This window comes from Contarinia nasturtii, unplaced genomic scaffold (assembly GCF_009176525.2).
Source record: "Contarinia nasturtii isolate CC-2019 unplaced genomic scaffold, AAFC_CNas_1.1 Cnas_scaffold_1240, whole genome shotgun sequence".
NCBI lineage: Eukaryota > Metazoa > Arthropoda > Insecta > Diptera > Cecidomyiidae > Contarinia > Contarinia nasturtii.
In genome coordinates this window covers 3,324,607-3,338,709 of record NW_022198581.1, presented here as the reverse complement: position 1 = coordinate 3,338,709, position 14,103 = coordinate 3,324,607, and the positions used below count along the sequence as shown (strand labels likewise).

General features: G+C 33.5%; 4 protein-coding genes across 6 annotated transcripts; 1 reads left to right on the top strand and 3 right to left on the bottom strand.

Annotated features, from left to right (window-relative positions):
- Positions 1 to 181: 181 nt before the first annotated feature.
- LOC116345371 (40S ribosomal protein S18) lies at positions 182 to 1,251 on the bottom strand. Its single transcript, XM_031774667.1, has 3 exons — positions 1,120 to 1,251; positions 654 to 839; positions 182 to 571 (listed from the first exon to the last, which is right to left on the bottom strand). The coding sequence occupies exons 1-3, from the start codon at positions 1,120 to 1,122 to the stop codon at positions 302 to 304; spliced, it is 459 nt and encodes a 152-aa protein (XP_031630527.1). The 5' UTR covers positions 1,123 to 1,251; the 3' UTR covers positions 182 to 301.
- Positions 1,252 to 1,376: 125 nt separating this feature from the next.
- On the bottom strand, positions 1,377 to 2,845 carry LOC116345071. Its single transcript, XM_031774118.1, has 2 exons — positions 2,667 to 2,845; positions 1,377 to 2,588 (listed from the first exon to the last, which is right to left on the bottom strand). Exons 1-2 carry the CDS (start codon positions 2,843 to 2,845, stop codon positions 1,517 to 1,519), a joined length of 1,251 nt encoding a protein of 416 aa, XP_031629978.1. The 3' UTR covers positions 1,377 to 1,516.
- Positions 2,846 to 3,829: 984 nt separating this feature from the next.
- Positions 3,830 to 11,229, top strand: LOC116345096 (probable helicase with zinc finger domain). Of its 3 annotated transcripts, none has more exons than XM_031774152.1 (11): positions 3,830 to 3,981; positions 4,742 to 5,167; positions 5,262 to 5,500; positions 5,600 to 7,183; positions 7,268 to 8,761; positions 8,848 to 8,975; positions 9,060 to 9,351; positions 9,419 to 9,480; positions 9,547 to 9,701; positions 9,786 to 10,581; positions 10,656 to 11,229. In XM_031774152.1, the coding sequence occupies exons 2-11, from the start codon at positions 4,972 to 4,974 to the stop codon at positions 10,957 to 10,959; spliced, it is 5,250 nt and encodes a 1,749-aa protein (XP_031630012.1). In that variant the 5' UTR covers positions 3,830 to 3,981; positions 4,742 to 4,971; the 3' UTR covers positions 10,960 to 11,229. The 3 variants fall into 3 exon arrangements, with proteins under 3 accessions (XP_031630012.1, XP_031630010.1, XP_031630011.1); XM_031774150.1 differs by having other exon boundaries at positions 9,057 to 9,351; XM_031774151.1 differs by lacking the exon at positions 3,830 to 3,981 and adding an exon at positions 4,358 to 4,452 and having other exon boundaries at positions 9,057 to 9,351.
- A 1,329-nt stretch (positions 11,230 to 12,558) lies between these two features.
- LOC116345284 (uncharacterized protein C16orf52 homolog A) lies at positions 12,559 to 13,576 on the bottom strand. Its single transcript, XM_031774518.1, has 3 exons — positions 13,287 to 13,576; positions 12,994 to 13,206; positions 12,559 to 12,897 (listed from the first exon to the last, which is right to left on the bottom strand). Exons 1-3 carry the CDS (start codon positions 13,387 to 13,389, stop codon positions 12,707 to 12,709), a joined length of 507 nt encoding a protein of 168 aa, XP_031630378.1. The 5' UTR covers positions 13,390 to 13,576; the 3' UTR covers positions 12,559 to 12,706.
- Positions 13,577 to 14,103: the final 527 nt, after the last annotated feature.

Sequence of the window (14,103 nt, the reverse complement as noted above, 5' to 3'; positions counted from 1 at the left end):
ATTGAACAAAAGTTGGTTCATTTGACCAAACTTTTACAAACAAATGAAGTTAATTATGTTCACATAAACTATAAGTTCACTGGGCCATCATCGTTCATTTCAATGCTTAAATAAATAAAATGCAACATTTTTAAATGGCACAACTGAAACATTCACCAGTAATAAATAAAACAAAGCACTATTTTGTGTGATTTTACTTCATCTCCAACGTGATTATATTATGGTTATTTTCCATGTTTGTTGTTTCCATATCAGAGATATAAAAATAACGCAAAACTGAATGTAATCGAGATTAAGAAATTTACTTCTTTTTCGATACACCAACGGTACGTCCACGACGGCCAGTAGTTTTTGTGTGTTGACCACGCACACGGAGACCCCAGTAATGACGCATACCACGGTGGGCACGGATTTTCTTCAAACGTTCCAAATCTTCACGCAATTTCGAGTCCAAATTCGATGATGTCAATTGTTGGTATTTGCCATCAATAACGTCCTTTTGTCTGTTCAAGAACCAGTTTGGAATTTTGTATTGGCGTGGATTCGAGATGATTGTGACAATTTTGTCAACCTATAACATTGAGAACAATAAATTCAATTTACAATAAATTCATTTTGCACGATTTATTTGATTTGATTTATGTTCAACTTACCTCTTCTTCGGTACATTCTCCAGCACGTTTGGTCAAATCAACATCGGCTTTCTTCAACACGATGTTGGCATAACGACGACCAACACCTTTAATAGCTGTCATCGCAATGGTAACTTTACGGTTACCATCGATGTTTGTGTTCATGATACGCAAGATATGCTGGAATTTCTCTGGAATAACCAACGACTGTAAAGAAACAGAACAAATTTATCCAAATTAGTCAAATGCAATAACATACACGTATTTTTTTTTTTTTTTTTTCAAACATAACCAAGTTGTCAATTCACAAATAGTATTCGCACACAAGAGCGCACAATTTTCAATATTTTTGTGAAAAAAACACAATTTTATCACAAAAACACTGCATGATTATTGTTGATCAATGCATTTTTCATTTAAAAATAAATGAATTTAACAATATTTCACTAAGATGATTAGAATAAATTTAGATTTTTCTGACGATTACCATTTTTGCTTGTTTCTGCGGCAACAACCAAATTACAAAAGGAATACCGGATGTATTGGATTTGACAAACTAGATGTCATTGTAGCCAACACAAAAATACTTAAAATGTCACTCGATTCAAATGCTTTCAGCGACACAACACTATTGCACAAAGAAACATTGTTTTGAATTCATTTAACACAAACAATTTTTAAGAAAATAAGTCAATATTATAATTATTGATTTATTTAAATTAATGAAGAAAAAAACACCATTGGTTGTGAATTAATGAAAAGAAAAAAATATTTTTTTTTAATCAATAAATTTTTATATACAGTTAATATGTGAAACACTCCGAAGTTGTCTACAAAAGTGTCTATATTCAAATGATGTTCTATTAACACTGAATTAAAATAATTTAGATGTTTTCTTCAGCAGAATCTTTCAGTTTTTTTCGTTTTTTTGCTTTTTTTTTCTTGTTGACAACACGCAACTGTAAAAATGTTAGGCCGAGCAACAACGATCTACCCAAACATTCACGTTGTAGCGAATTCGATTTGAAATATGTGTCTTTCATGTCTTTGTTTACTTCAAATGCCAAAATGTTTGGCTTAGCCGAATGTACGTCAAGAGTTATGTTCGGATTATGTAAAATATTTTGTGTGACATTAATATTTGAAACGATCTCATGTCCCATCGACATATTATAATATTTTCCAACATTTTTATAGCTCATGAGGTACAAATTTGGGCAATTTTCGTCTTTCTCTTGTAAGAATCCGATTAAAAAAGCCGCTTGTTGGTTCAATTGACAGATATCGGCTATTTGAGTTGGTAGCACCGGTCTATGAAAACGCTGCATGATAATGTGGTCATCCAGGAGATAAATCTCGCTTTTGGGCACTTTATGGATAACATCGTTCATTCTATGGTGTAACGAAAGTATATTTTTTGTATATCTTGTATCCATTTTGAGATAATTCCAATTTTCAATAGTAAAACCCATGTTCCAATCTTTAAAAATTTCACCACCTTTAGCGGAAAATTTAGCACACGCAATGCCAATACTGTCTTGATATATTGACGTAAATGTGTCAAATTTGGTATCTTTATCCATGGCGGGCTTAATCGTTAATCTGCCGGGTTTCGGTTTTTCCATAGAGTTATCCGATTGTGTCGGTGAAAAAGTCTCAAATTCCAAAATTGTTTCGTCACTTGGACCTTCTGCAGCATGATGCATTGCAAAGAAGCTGGCATCGTCAATTAAACTATTTGAATAACTAGTGCTAAGATATTGCTCATGATTCAATGCATCGTCTGATTTTTTCCCATCAATTTGGAGTTGTGATTCACAGAATTTGCGAAGATCATCAGAGATTTCTTTATTAATTCCATCAATTTGTGGAATCTCATCGAAATTTTTAATGGAGCCACCATTTTCAGTCTTCCATTTTTGAATCAAATTAAAATTAGTCTCCGTTAAGACATGCCTTATGGTTTAGAAATAAAAAAGGGCAAAAACATTAAAATGTTCTCAAATCTCAAAAATGTCACAATTTTGTTTATACTTGCATGACTCCCAGCTATTGAATTTATTGAGTACACCTAACAATTTTGCTTCATGATTATCAACCGTTTTGAATGATTTTGCTTCATTTTTATTCGAATTCTGGCAATAAGTTCGAATTAAATGAAACCGATTTGATTTTGTTAATGTTTTCGTTATATTTAAACATTTTATTATCATTATCAAATTTTATTGCAACAAACAATCAAAACATTTGCAGTTAGTTCAATGTTAAAATTGAGACACATGTCATTTGACATTTATTCTGTCATTCAAATTCTTTTGTAAATATATTTTGTGGAGATTTTACATTAAAAACGTTGGAGAATATACTAATTGTTTGGTCATTTTAAAATCGAAAAAGTAGTTGAAATTTCTTTTTTTTTGTCCTTTTTCAATGATCATGACATTAAATCCATTTTAAATATGAGAAACAAGTCTAATGAATATCGAAATGTGTTAAGCTCTTTTATGCGATCTGCCTTTCAATTGGCCAACAATATGTTGTATTTGCGACAGTAAGCAAATCCAACGTATGTTATCTTTTTTGCACTTTGAATTGCAATTAAAGGAAACAATTCAGATGGAGAGAGTGCAAAGATGGCTGTCATTTTCTTATGGCGATTTCTTTTGCAGCGCCAAGGATATGGAAATGATGTCTGAGAATATGAATAAATTTTAATATTGGAAAATATTCATTGGCTGAAAAAAACATAGATTAAGCAAGATTAAGCCGAGAAAAATCCATTATTTTTGGATTCACTATTTTTGTCAACCTGCCAAACGAATGATAAACGATTAACTTTTTTGAATTCGACGAAAAAAAATATATATACATAAAAATAAATACATTTTTTTGTCATTTGTAAATTTATTTTGAATTCGACAAAGAAGCGATATTTATCATTTTAATGTTGATAAGTATTTAGATTATTGCTGCGAATATCTTCACGGCAAAGAGATGAAATGTTTTTTTCGTTCGCTGCTGGCTGCCATTGTTGTTTTCGCCATCTATACCATATAGTATCCGTCAATTTTGTGTCAGTTTGACCGAAGTGTTTGTGTGTATTAGTGTTTTTGCTTTGTATTCATACATCGACATGTAAACTTCCTATGTGGAGGTTTTTGTATGCTTTTGGTAATATTGTTTGTAGAATAAAATTATAAATGTCAAATAATCGCGTAAATTTTGCTTGTAAGACTTGTATTAAAATAAACCAACAATAAAATGTAACAAAAGTATCCAATTCATTTTAGAAATAAATACCAGATAAAATATGCAATTTTTAGAATTTAATATTACGCTAATATTTACGGTAAGTGAAGAAAATATTGTGAATTTAAATAGCCAAAGTTAGATTGCCGATTGCAAAAATGAATGAAACCTAACAAATCATAAATAATACCATTGGATCAAGACATTTACGAAACAAATTTTTATTAAAACCTCAAATAATGTCGGTAGTCATCGTATATGCATCGAAACGACGAATAAGACAGATACAAAAAATAAAATGCTAACGCTTAAAGAATCAACAATATGCAATTAGAACAATTCATTCACAATCAAAATGCATTGCAAATGGAATTGTGGCTCGTGTTTCGCAAATATTCTGTTTATTAACTAAATATTTTCGTTGATATATCGATGTTAATGCAAATATATATTTTGATCAATTTTCAATACGATTCGGAAAATATTTATGAAATTCGACAATATATTCGAAATTGAAGAAAAAAAGTGAACAAAAATTTGGACATAAGGCTCGGAAAAATTGTTATCAATGGTCAGTGACATTCTGCGTTGCATTGTGATGTATTTTTAATTGTCGTTTATTTTTAAATTAATCCGTGCGGTGATGATTCTCACGGTGAAATGCATATAAATTCAATGTGGATCCTATAAATTTGTGAAAATAATGTGCACATTTTGAAATTCGACAATATCCCAGACTTTAATAAATTGTTGTCTCTCGTTTTTATTTTCGTCGCTCTCTCTCTCTATCTTGCTCTCGTGTGAACAACAACAATAGTTAATTAATATTTATAAATTTGATTATACTTTAAATATATTAGGAATATCATCAATCAACAATCAAGAAATCAAAAACTTCAACTACCAGCAAAAGTACCATTACCAATACCAGCAAATTGATGGTTCTTTTTTGGCCAATTAACTGACATAAACAAACAGACAAACAACATATAGCAACATATTCTCTTCACATATACATAATAGCAATAGCAGCCGTCAGCACTAAGTTTACATACGACCAATAGGATTAAATTTTATTTAAATAGTACCGATGGATAGTAATCAACTGAAAAATCAAATAGAACAGGTTGCCAATTTATCGATAAACAGTGATGATGGCAATGACAAAAACAGAACTGGTAAAATTATTGCATGTACATATTGTTCGTTCACATTTCGGACGCGAGCCGACTTACGGTTACATTGCCAGACAGAGGCGCATCAGACGATTATCATGTCCGATGAAGGTAATTTAATCATCAATTTCAATAGTTTCATCCAGATGAAATTAAGTTTTTTTTTTTTTTAAATAAAAACGATGTTCCGTTGTTATTATTGCAGGACGTGACTGGAAGTGCCGAGCACCGCCCAGGGGATACAGCGCTGACACATATACCTTATGTGAAAATTTCATGGACAGTGGATGCTGTCATTATGGAAATCAATGTGTGGAGGCACATGGCAATGAAGAATTGCATGAGTGGCAAGAGCGTTTCGAATATCGTAAAATGCGAATGCAACGGGCTTGTGAAAAAGAACTATTTGGCAAGAGTTTTACGGAACAATTGTTGGAGAAATGGGTATGAAATCTTAATACTGTGTTTATTTTTTCTTTTTCATCCATCAAATTCTGAATAAATGAATAAAATATGTTTGTTCGATTCGGATGATTGTTGCAGATGTCGGCATCGACTCCAGATAGGATAATGAAAGAAAAAATTGACGGCGTTGAAGAGACTGTTTCAAATGACCTAGTAACAACGGTATCATCGAAGGTGTCAAAACGTGAATGGACATTTGTTCTAAAAACAAAACGAATGTTAAAAGCAGTCGCACTCCTGCAAGATGCACATCGTAATCATTTTATGTTGAAACAAGTATTTCCGGCCGAACCTCGACCAGCGAAACGTGGACAATCTTACGGAAATAAAGTAGTTGAAGCAGAACTTTTAAGTGATCAGGAATGGGTGGCGCCGAATATAGATGACAGATATTCGGAAACACCGAATGACCGAAGTCCAGTTTTAGAGCATAGAGTTAAAGTAGTTTTTTCAACGGATATTTATGGAACGTTTCGTCAATCGGCTGTATTTGATTTTGGCACCGAACCAGTTTTAGTGAAGCATTTTTGTGTTGATGTGATACCAATAACCGATGCCGATAAAATTCAAGAAATTAAAAAAGATTTAGTTGTGTCGGCATCACAACGATGGGACGATTCAAATACAACAATTATACCGTACACAATACCCGCGAATTCACATCAACCGCTTAATGTTGCCGTATTACTAGATGAAGAACGTGAAAAAGAGCTACTGCAAAGGTATCCGTGTCCAAGAGCATCAACATTCACACTGACACAGTCCACAATTACTGAGAAAAAATTAACTAAAAATAACTATCGATCGCGAATGCATGAATTGCTTTATGTCGAAGAGATCGCACGTTATGATCAAGTTGCACGATATAATCTAACGACAAATATACAAGTGACGACCACATATTTACTCTCACCGAGTGGTATGGCGACAAGTACCGCCAAATATGCCCATTCGGGCGAACTATTTGCTTTGCTTACGTTGGGAAAAGACGTATCCGAAGATACATCGGCTGGCCGTTTAATTTTAAATAATTGCACAAGTGTTTATATCTCAGACGCTGGAGTTGTTCTGAATGATAATGAAAAACGAAAAGTCTATGAAGCATTGATTGAAGATAAATCAAAATCAATGATTTATTTGAAATTGTCGGCAGAATGTGTTAGCGATTTGAATTTAACCGCAAATACCGACTTTTTTGCAGACATTCAATTTCAATTAAATCGTTTGACCTATTGTGAATGGCATCATGCCATTGATAAAATTGTTGACTATCGCATGATATTTCCGGAAACATTTTTGGAACCAAGCATACCCTGGACACCGAAGAAACAATGGTCCGAAAATTTAGATCCAAAATTAAATTCAAAACAAAAAGAAGCTGTGCTAGCTATAACTGCCATTTCAAATATCGGATTGCCGCCGATACTGTTGATTGGCCCATTTGGCACCGGGAAAACATTTACATTGGCCAGTTCAATAAATCAACTACTTCTCCAGCCCGATACGCGAATTTTAATTTGTACGCATTCAAATTCAGCGGCCGATTTATACATTAAAGACTATCTACATCCGTGGGTGGAGGAAGGAAATACATCTGCAACACCGTTACGAGTTTATTATCATAAACGTTGGGTTGCCACAGTAAACAGTACTGTATTGAAGGTTTGTACACTTTTTTCTTGTTGTTGTTTAATTCAGTATCGATATCATTTTTTTTTTCAATCTCTCTTCATCTATCACTTACAGTATTGTCTAGTTGATCTCAATGGTTCGGGAAGGGTGTTTCGTCGACCAACAAAGGAAGATATATTAAAGTATCGAATCGTTGTAGTGACATTAAATATTTCAATGGAATTGGCAGCATTAGATTTGCCAAAAGGCTATTTTACACATATTTTACTGGACGAAGCCGCACAAGCCATGGAATGTGAAGCAATCATGCCATTGGCATTGGCTGATGTCAATACGCGCATCGTATTAGCAGGTGATCACATGCAAATGAGCCCGGAACTATTTTCGAATTTCGCAAAAGAGCGTCGTCTTCATGTTTCATTGCTGGAGCGACTTTATTCTCACTATCCCTGTGATTTCCCCTGTAAAATTTTATTATGTGAAAACTATCGAGCGCATGAGGCAATTATAAAATTCACATCTGAATTGTTTTATGATCAAAAACTAATTGCGTCTGGAAAGCAACCGAGACATGAGAAATTCTTTCCGCTGACATTTTTCACAACACGAGGTGAAGATGTACAGGATAAGAATTCGACCGCATTCTATAACAATTCAGAAGTATACGAAGTCGTTGAAAGAGTTCAGGATCTACGAAAACAATGGCCACCATCGTGGGGAAAAATTTCCGATCAATCAATTGGAATAATGACACCGTACGCTGATCAAGTATTTCGAATTCGTTCCGAATTACGTAAACGGAAAATGGGTGGCATATCGGTTGAACGTGTTTTGAACGTTCAAGGCAAACAATTTCGGGCAATTTTTCTATCGACTGTGAGAACACGTCGAACACTGCCCAATTCAGGCAATTTAAATTCAAGCAGTCAAACTGAAGACATGGACTATGGATTTTTAAGTAATTCAAAATTATTGAATACAGCCATTACACGGGCACAAAGTTTGGTCGCTGTTGTTGGTGATCCGGTTGCCCTTTGTTCGGTTGGACGTTGTAGAAAAGTATGGGAACGATTCATTGAAATTTGTAACCAAAATAAAAGTCTGTTTGGAATAACATGGTCATTGTTGCGATCTCAATTGGATGGCGTTGAATTGAAGAAAACATTTGTTTTGAATCCACTGGCACCAGAATTTATTCCACGAGCACTGCAAGCTGAAACCTATTTACGTGAACAACAAATGCACGCACAACAGCAACAAATCTACCCACCACATGTTTTACCTCACAGCATGTCACATATAGGCTATTCCACACAGACCATGATGAATCCACAGTCTCGAATGGAAGCCGACTCGTCGATGCAACACAATTTCAAACATCGATTTGGTGCTATGCAAACACAGCCTTCGGTGCCACCTAAAGTGACTAACAAACATCCATCATTCTTTTATCAAAATCAACACCATCAAATGATACGGAATCAAGCGATTCCACAGCCTGGTCTCAGTTATACAGCTAATAATCAATCGAACTTTTGGACGCATCCATTTAATACTAACCAAAATATGTGGCCGAAACCAAATCATGCGATTCGTGGAGAAAATACAGTAAGATTTTAAATTTTAAATTCATTTTCATCAGTTTTGGTCATTTGTAATTCGAATTTACTACATAAACTCAATCACATTTTTAGAATTTTTCACGTGCTTCGCAGCAACCGCCGCAGCAACAACCGCAGCCGCCTCCGCCACCGCAACCAACTCCACAACAGCAACAACAATTGAATTTGAATATGCCGATAATTCCAAGGCAACAGGCCACGTAAGCATAACACTCCATCTTGAGATATCTCTTCAAATTAATAATTTTTTAATTAATGGTTTTAAAACAATATTTTTACAGAAGTGGATCACAACATTTGCACCACAATTCAATTCCGTATATGCAAAACAATAAGCAACAATCTCCTGGTTTGTATGGCGCAAATGTTCCAAATCACTTACGAAATATAAACTCAATGACAAATCCGTCGCAATTGGCCACACAAAACACTCAACCACACGGCCAACCACAAGAAGTGAGTGTGTCTCCACTGACTAGTGATATTATGGCATCTATAACTCAACGTGCTAACCAATTACATCAACAAAATTTATATAAAACAAATCCCGTGCAACCAATTCATCCACAACAACAGGTCTGTTCAGATCATTCTCTATTTTGAATTGCTTATCTAACTTTTTTTTCTATGCATATTCTTCAAGATCCCCGCAAATCCCAACAAATTTCCCTTTTTCATGGACAACAAAAATCACCACACAATGGAGTAAGTTCAATTAAGCCAGTCTAATAAAAAAATAGCAAACATTAAAAGTTAATTTTTCCATCTTAGTCCGCAGCAAATATTGCAACACTTTCAGCCCATGTCAAATATGAATCAACATCATTTGGCTACCCCAAAATCACAGCACGTTACACTATTGAATCAGAATCAGCAAAAAATGCTTCCTATACATCAACAGCAGCCCCAGACACCAAACATTCCAGGTATGGATATTTTTTGTTCTCATTTAAATGCCCAAATCAATTGTCTACAATTTCCCTTTCATTTGCTTTGTGAATTTGATGTAGACTTTTCAAATCTATTGCCACCCAATATGAGTTTCTACGATATGGCCGCCGAATCAAAGGATAATCAATTTAAATGGTTTGTAAAGCTAAGTGAAACACAAGGACTGGAAGCGGCAAACAAATATGCTGAAATATTGAGTCAAATACCGCCACCCATAGACGCAGTTATGTCTAAGCCACCAATGGCATTGAATACACCATCAATTCAAAATATAGATCTCATTTTTGAGAATCTTGTTAGTCCAACGCCAAATTTGGGAAATTTGCTTGGAAAAAAGGAGCATATAGCGAATGATACAACATCATTTTTGGGCGGTAGCATGTCATCGATTTCAAATCGAAACGGTGGCGAACATTCGACAATCCCAAGCCTAAACGAGCTGATAACTGCGCGTCAAAGTGATCTGGGATTACAGGCGAAAAATTCGTTGCATCAACAGCAACCACAACAGCCACCACCACCACCGCCACAACAGCAACAACAACAACAACAACAGCAACAGCAGCAACAACAACAGCAACAACAGCAACAATCTATTCCATTGTACCAACGCCAGGCAGGTAGCAGTTTCAACGTGCAGTCCAACAGCATCCCAATGCCAATGATGACACATGCAAATGAAATTAACGAGCATAGCCTTTTCGAAAATTTATTTAACCACAATGGAAGCCTTAATCAGAGTCACATTTCAAATGATTTACATGGAAATGCGCAACACTTCCAAGGCCTACCACCAATTCAAAATTTTGTGGCTCCCGTAAAAACGCTATCGAATTCAGTAAACATGACGCAAAAGTAAGTGCAATTCCATCTCTTTTTCGATTCCATTAAATAATTTTATTAACAATTGACACTTCTTTTAAACACAGTATGCATACAAATTCGAATCAAAATGTCATTACATTGAATCATCTATCACATTCGCAAAATGCGAATGATCAATGCAAACGCAATGATGATGTGCACACCATTCGACCGGCCAATTCAACAACAACTTATGCTAGCGTTTTAACGCAAGGTGCATCAAATCCACAATTAAATCAAAATCATTCACACAACAAGCAACCGCAACAACAACAACAGCAACAACAGAAAAATGAAGAAAAAGATCCGTTCGCCGCAATTCGTGAACTTGGTCAGCGCTCTAATGGTTTATATAATTATTTTCAGTAAAAAAAAAACAAATGAAATCTTTTTCACCGTAACCTTTATTAATCACACTATTAAAATATTTAAAGAAAATATTGTATTACAACAATATTCATAATGTTTAGTTGAAGATTAAAAAAAAAACACAAAAAACCCAAAAAAAATGTAAAACAAAATCGAAAAAATGAAAAAAAGTTATCAAACAAAACTTAAAAATGTATATTTTAGCTTAAGATAAGAACACACATAGACCTAGTTGTAGAAACTCAAACAAAAAAAATGAAAAAAAAAAAAGAAACTGAGAAAAATCATCCATCTGATTTCCCCTGCTAACGATTATAAAAAGAAAATCAATTCGTATGAAAACTAAAATTAATTTTATACATGTCTTGCTGAAATGTTCGAACATATTGCTGAAAGTTTGTTGCAGCATGATCTTGTAAGATCGAATAATGTTCATTAGATTTTTCGTATATTTGTTTTGATGTCTTAAACAAATGGAAAAGTTGGAGTAAATTTGTAAAAAATAATTGAATACATTTCAAGAGAAAATAAAAGAGATAAGAGATAAATAAATAACTATTGATTAATCTTGAGTAAAACAAACGAACTTACATTGGCGAAAATATGACCATTGTGCGTTTGTTGTTTTGCAAAAAAAAAATGAAAAAAAAACGGAAAAAATGTGAACATTGATTTTAAATCAGCAAGTTTTAAAAGTATATAAAATGCGAATAAAGCATATTTTCTTCGAAAAACAGCAAAAAAAAAATTTAAAAAAAGTATAAAAAATCTAAAAAATGAATAATTGCATATAAAAACTTTTCTGTCACAAAATAAAAAATACATTTTATTAAAGAAAAAACCTAACAAAATGTGTTTTAACACCGCCCCATTTACCAGCAAAGACAGCAAAGTAAGTTTGAAAAGAAAGCTATTTTCAAAAATAATCTCAATGTTGACAAAAAGTTTTGAAGTTTCCACAGTAAGTAAGACCAGTAAGTATCTAAATTTTCACATTCAAAGAAGTGTAATCATTAAACACCGGCAAGACGGAAAATGTTTTTGGGCATAGGTGTTTGGGAAGAAAGAGGGAAATAAGATATGAGGCATCAAATTTTTCTATTCACAAATTGGACGAAATTTCAAGTATCCCTTACAAATGTTTCTTTGTCCGAGACGGGGTTTACACTAGACGGAATGGACTTTCAGAAAAAATCTTTCGATTTGCTTGGGATTCTTCTACAAAAACCCTTCACGTTATCAATTTTGATCCAAGCTATGAATCATAGCCTATGATAATCTCTTCAAAGTTTTTAACCCCTTTGCAAAATTCACGAAATCTATCCATGGTTTGGCTCACATTTACCTAACAGAAGAGACATGCCGATCCTTGGTTCTTTGATCACAACTTTCTTGTCTTTGATGCGTAAAGAACTAAACGATGTAGCAAAAGGTGCTATGAAGAAAAAACGGATACATTTTTGGCGTTTGACATTTCTTTTTATTTTTTTATTAAATGCTTAATTTCCGATTCATTTTCTTTTGTCAAGACAATAACAATATCAAATGTTCAATTAATAAAATAAATATATTCAAATGATATTGATTACATTTGTGCTAACATTTTTTTTTTCGTATAACTTATTATCGAAAGATTTGTTTAAAATATAGAAAAAATTATTCTTTACATTTACATTGATTCGAATAAAATAGATCTTGAAGTTTTGGGCAGAGATTCCATGGAAGTTTAGATAAAGTTGTGGTTAAACTAAACAAAGTGCGGCAGACACACTTTCCCTGCAAATAATTCCGATATCACAGTAATCCAAAGGGCGAGCACAAACATGATGTAACTGAAACCAACTTGATGTGAGTTTGGTAATTGATATGGCTGTCCACCGATTTCATCAATATGAAATCCAAGTGGAAATATCACCGCAGCTAAACAAAAAAGCACCACTAAAACGAACGAATAACCGACCATCAATAAAAAGTAATTAGTTTTGATTGAATGAAAATGTGATATGTGTGTGTGGTGGTGGTGGTGGCACTTACTTGCTGTAAAACCAACCCAACGTGCATAAGGAATTACATCACGATCCCAATTACTTGAAGCCAGCAAAATGATGGCAGTTGTGATGCAAATGCATCCAACAAAAATACATATCAGTGCCAACAACCATTCTGGTTGTAATTCAGGTGTGAAACATACTTGGGGCCTATTGTACAATGTCATACACGTCCACATCAAACCTAATCGAGTTTCACCTAAAAAAAATCACCCAAATTATGTACAATTCCATGGTGACCCAAAACATAGAGTATGCACTGAAATGCAATTTATTTACCACCAACATCTGTAACGATCCAGTCCGGTGTTGCCAAACTGATGATCGCAAATACATCAGCTGCCATAAACAATGATGCACTAATTGTGGTTAATTTATCCATTATATCTACTCGTTGATTTTGATAAATCTTATATTATTGTATATTTCAACTAGCCTACAGTCATTCACTCATTTTTCTGATTTTCTTCAATGGAATAATACTTTGATTTGGTATTTATTCGTCTTTTTCACTTTTTTTATGTTTTGATTTATTTTGTTTGTTGAAATTTCAATGATAATAACAAGTATATTACTTGGTTTTTTTTTCTTGAACTGTCAACATTGCTCGATGTGTCAAAGTTGGTCATTTTGTTGCCACTTTAATTCGATAAAACAGATTGAGTGCTTCCTTTGTTTTTATTTCGAATTCGCCACATAATTTCCATGTTATTACGTCTCTTTGCACATATGAAGTGGCGCCACTTGCACCCTCTACAAAGTACTCGAAGTCCATCAAATCGTTGAAAATGAAAGATGCAAGAAAACAAATTTTATCAAAGAATACGGTAAAAAAAAAGCCATAATAAATTTCAAAAATGAAGATAATTTTATTTAATAAATTACTTTACAATAACTTACAAATGTTAAGACGAAAAGTAAAAAAAAAATAGTGATATCTATTAGTTTGAAAGGAATAGTGCGGGAAAAATTCTCTAAAAAAAAATAAAATTGAAAATAAATTAAAGATACATATGATTAGTTTATTTTAAATCGAAGATTCGAAGTAATTTTTCTATGCAGTAACAAAAATCTATTTCAAATACCGCGCCAACTT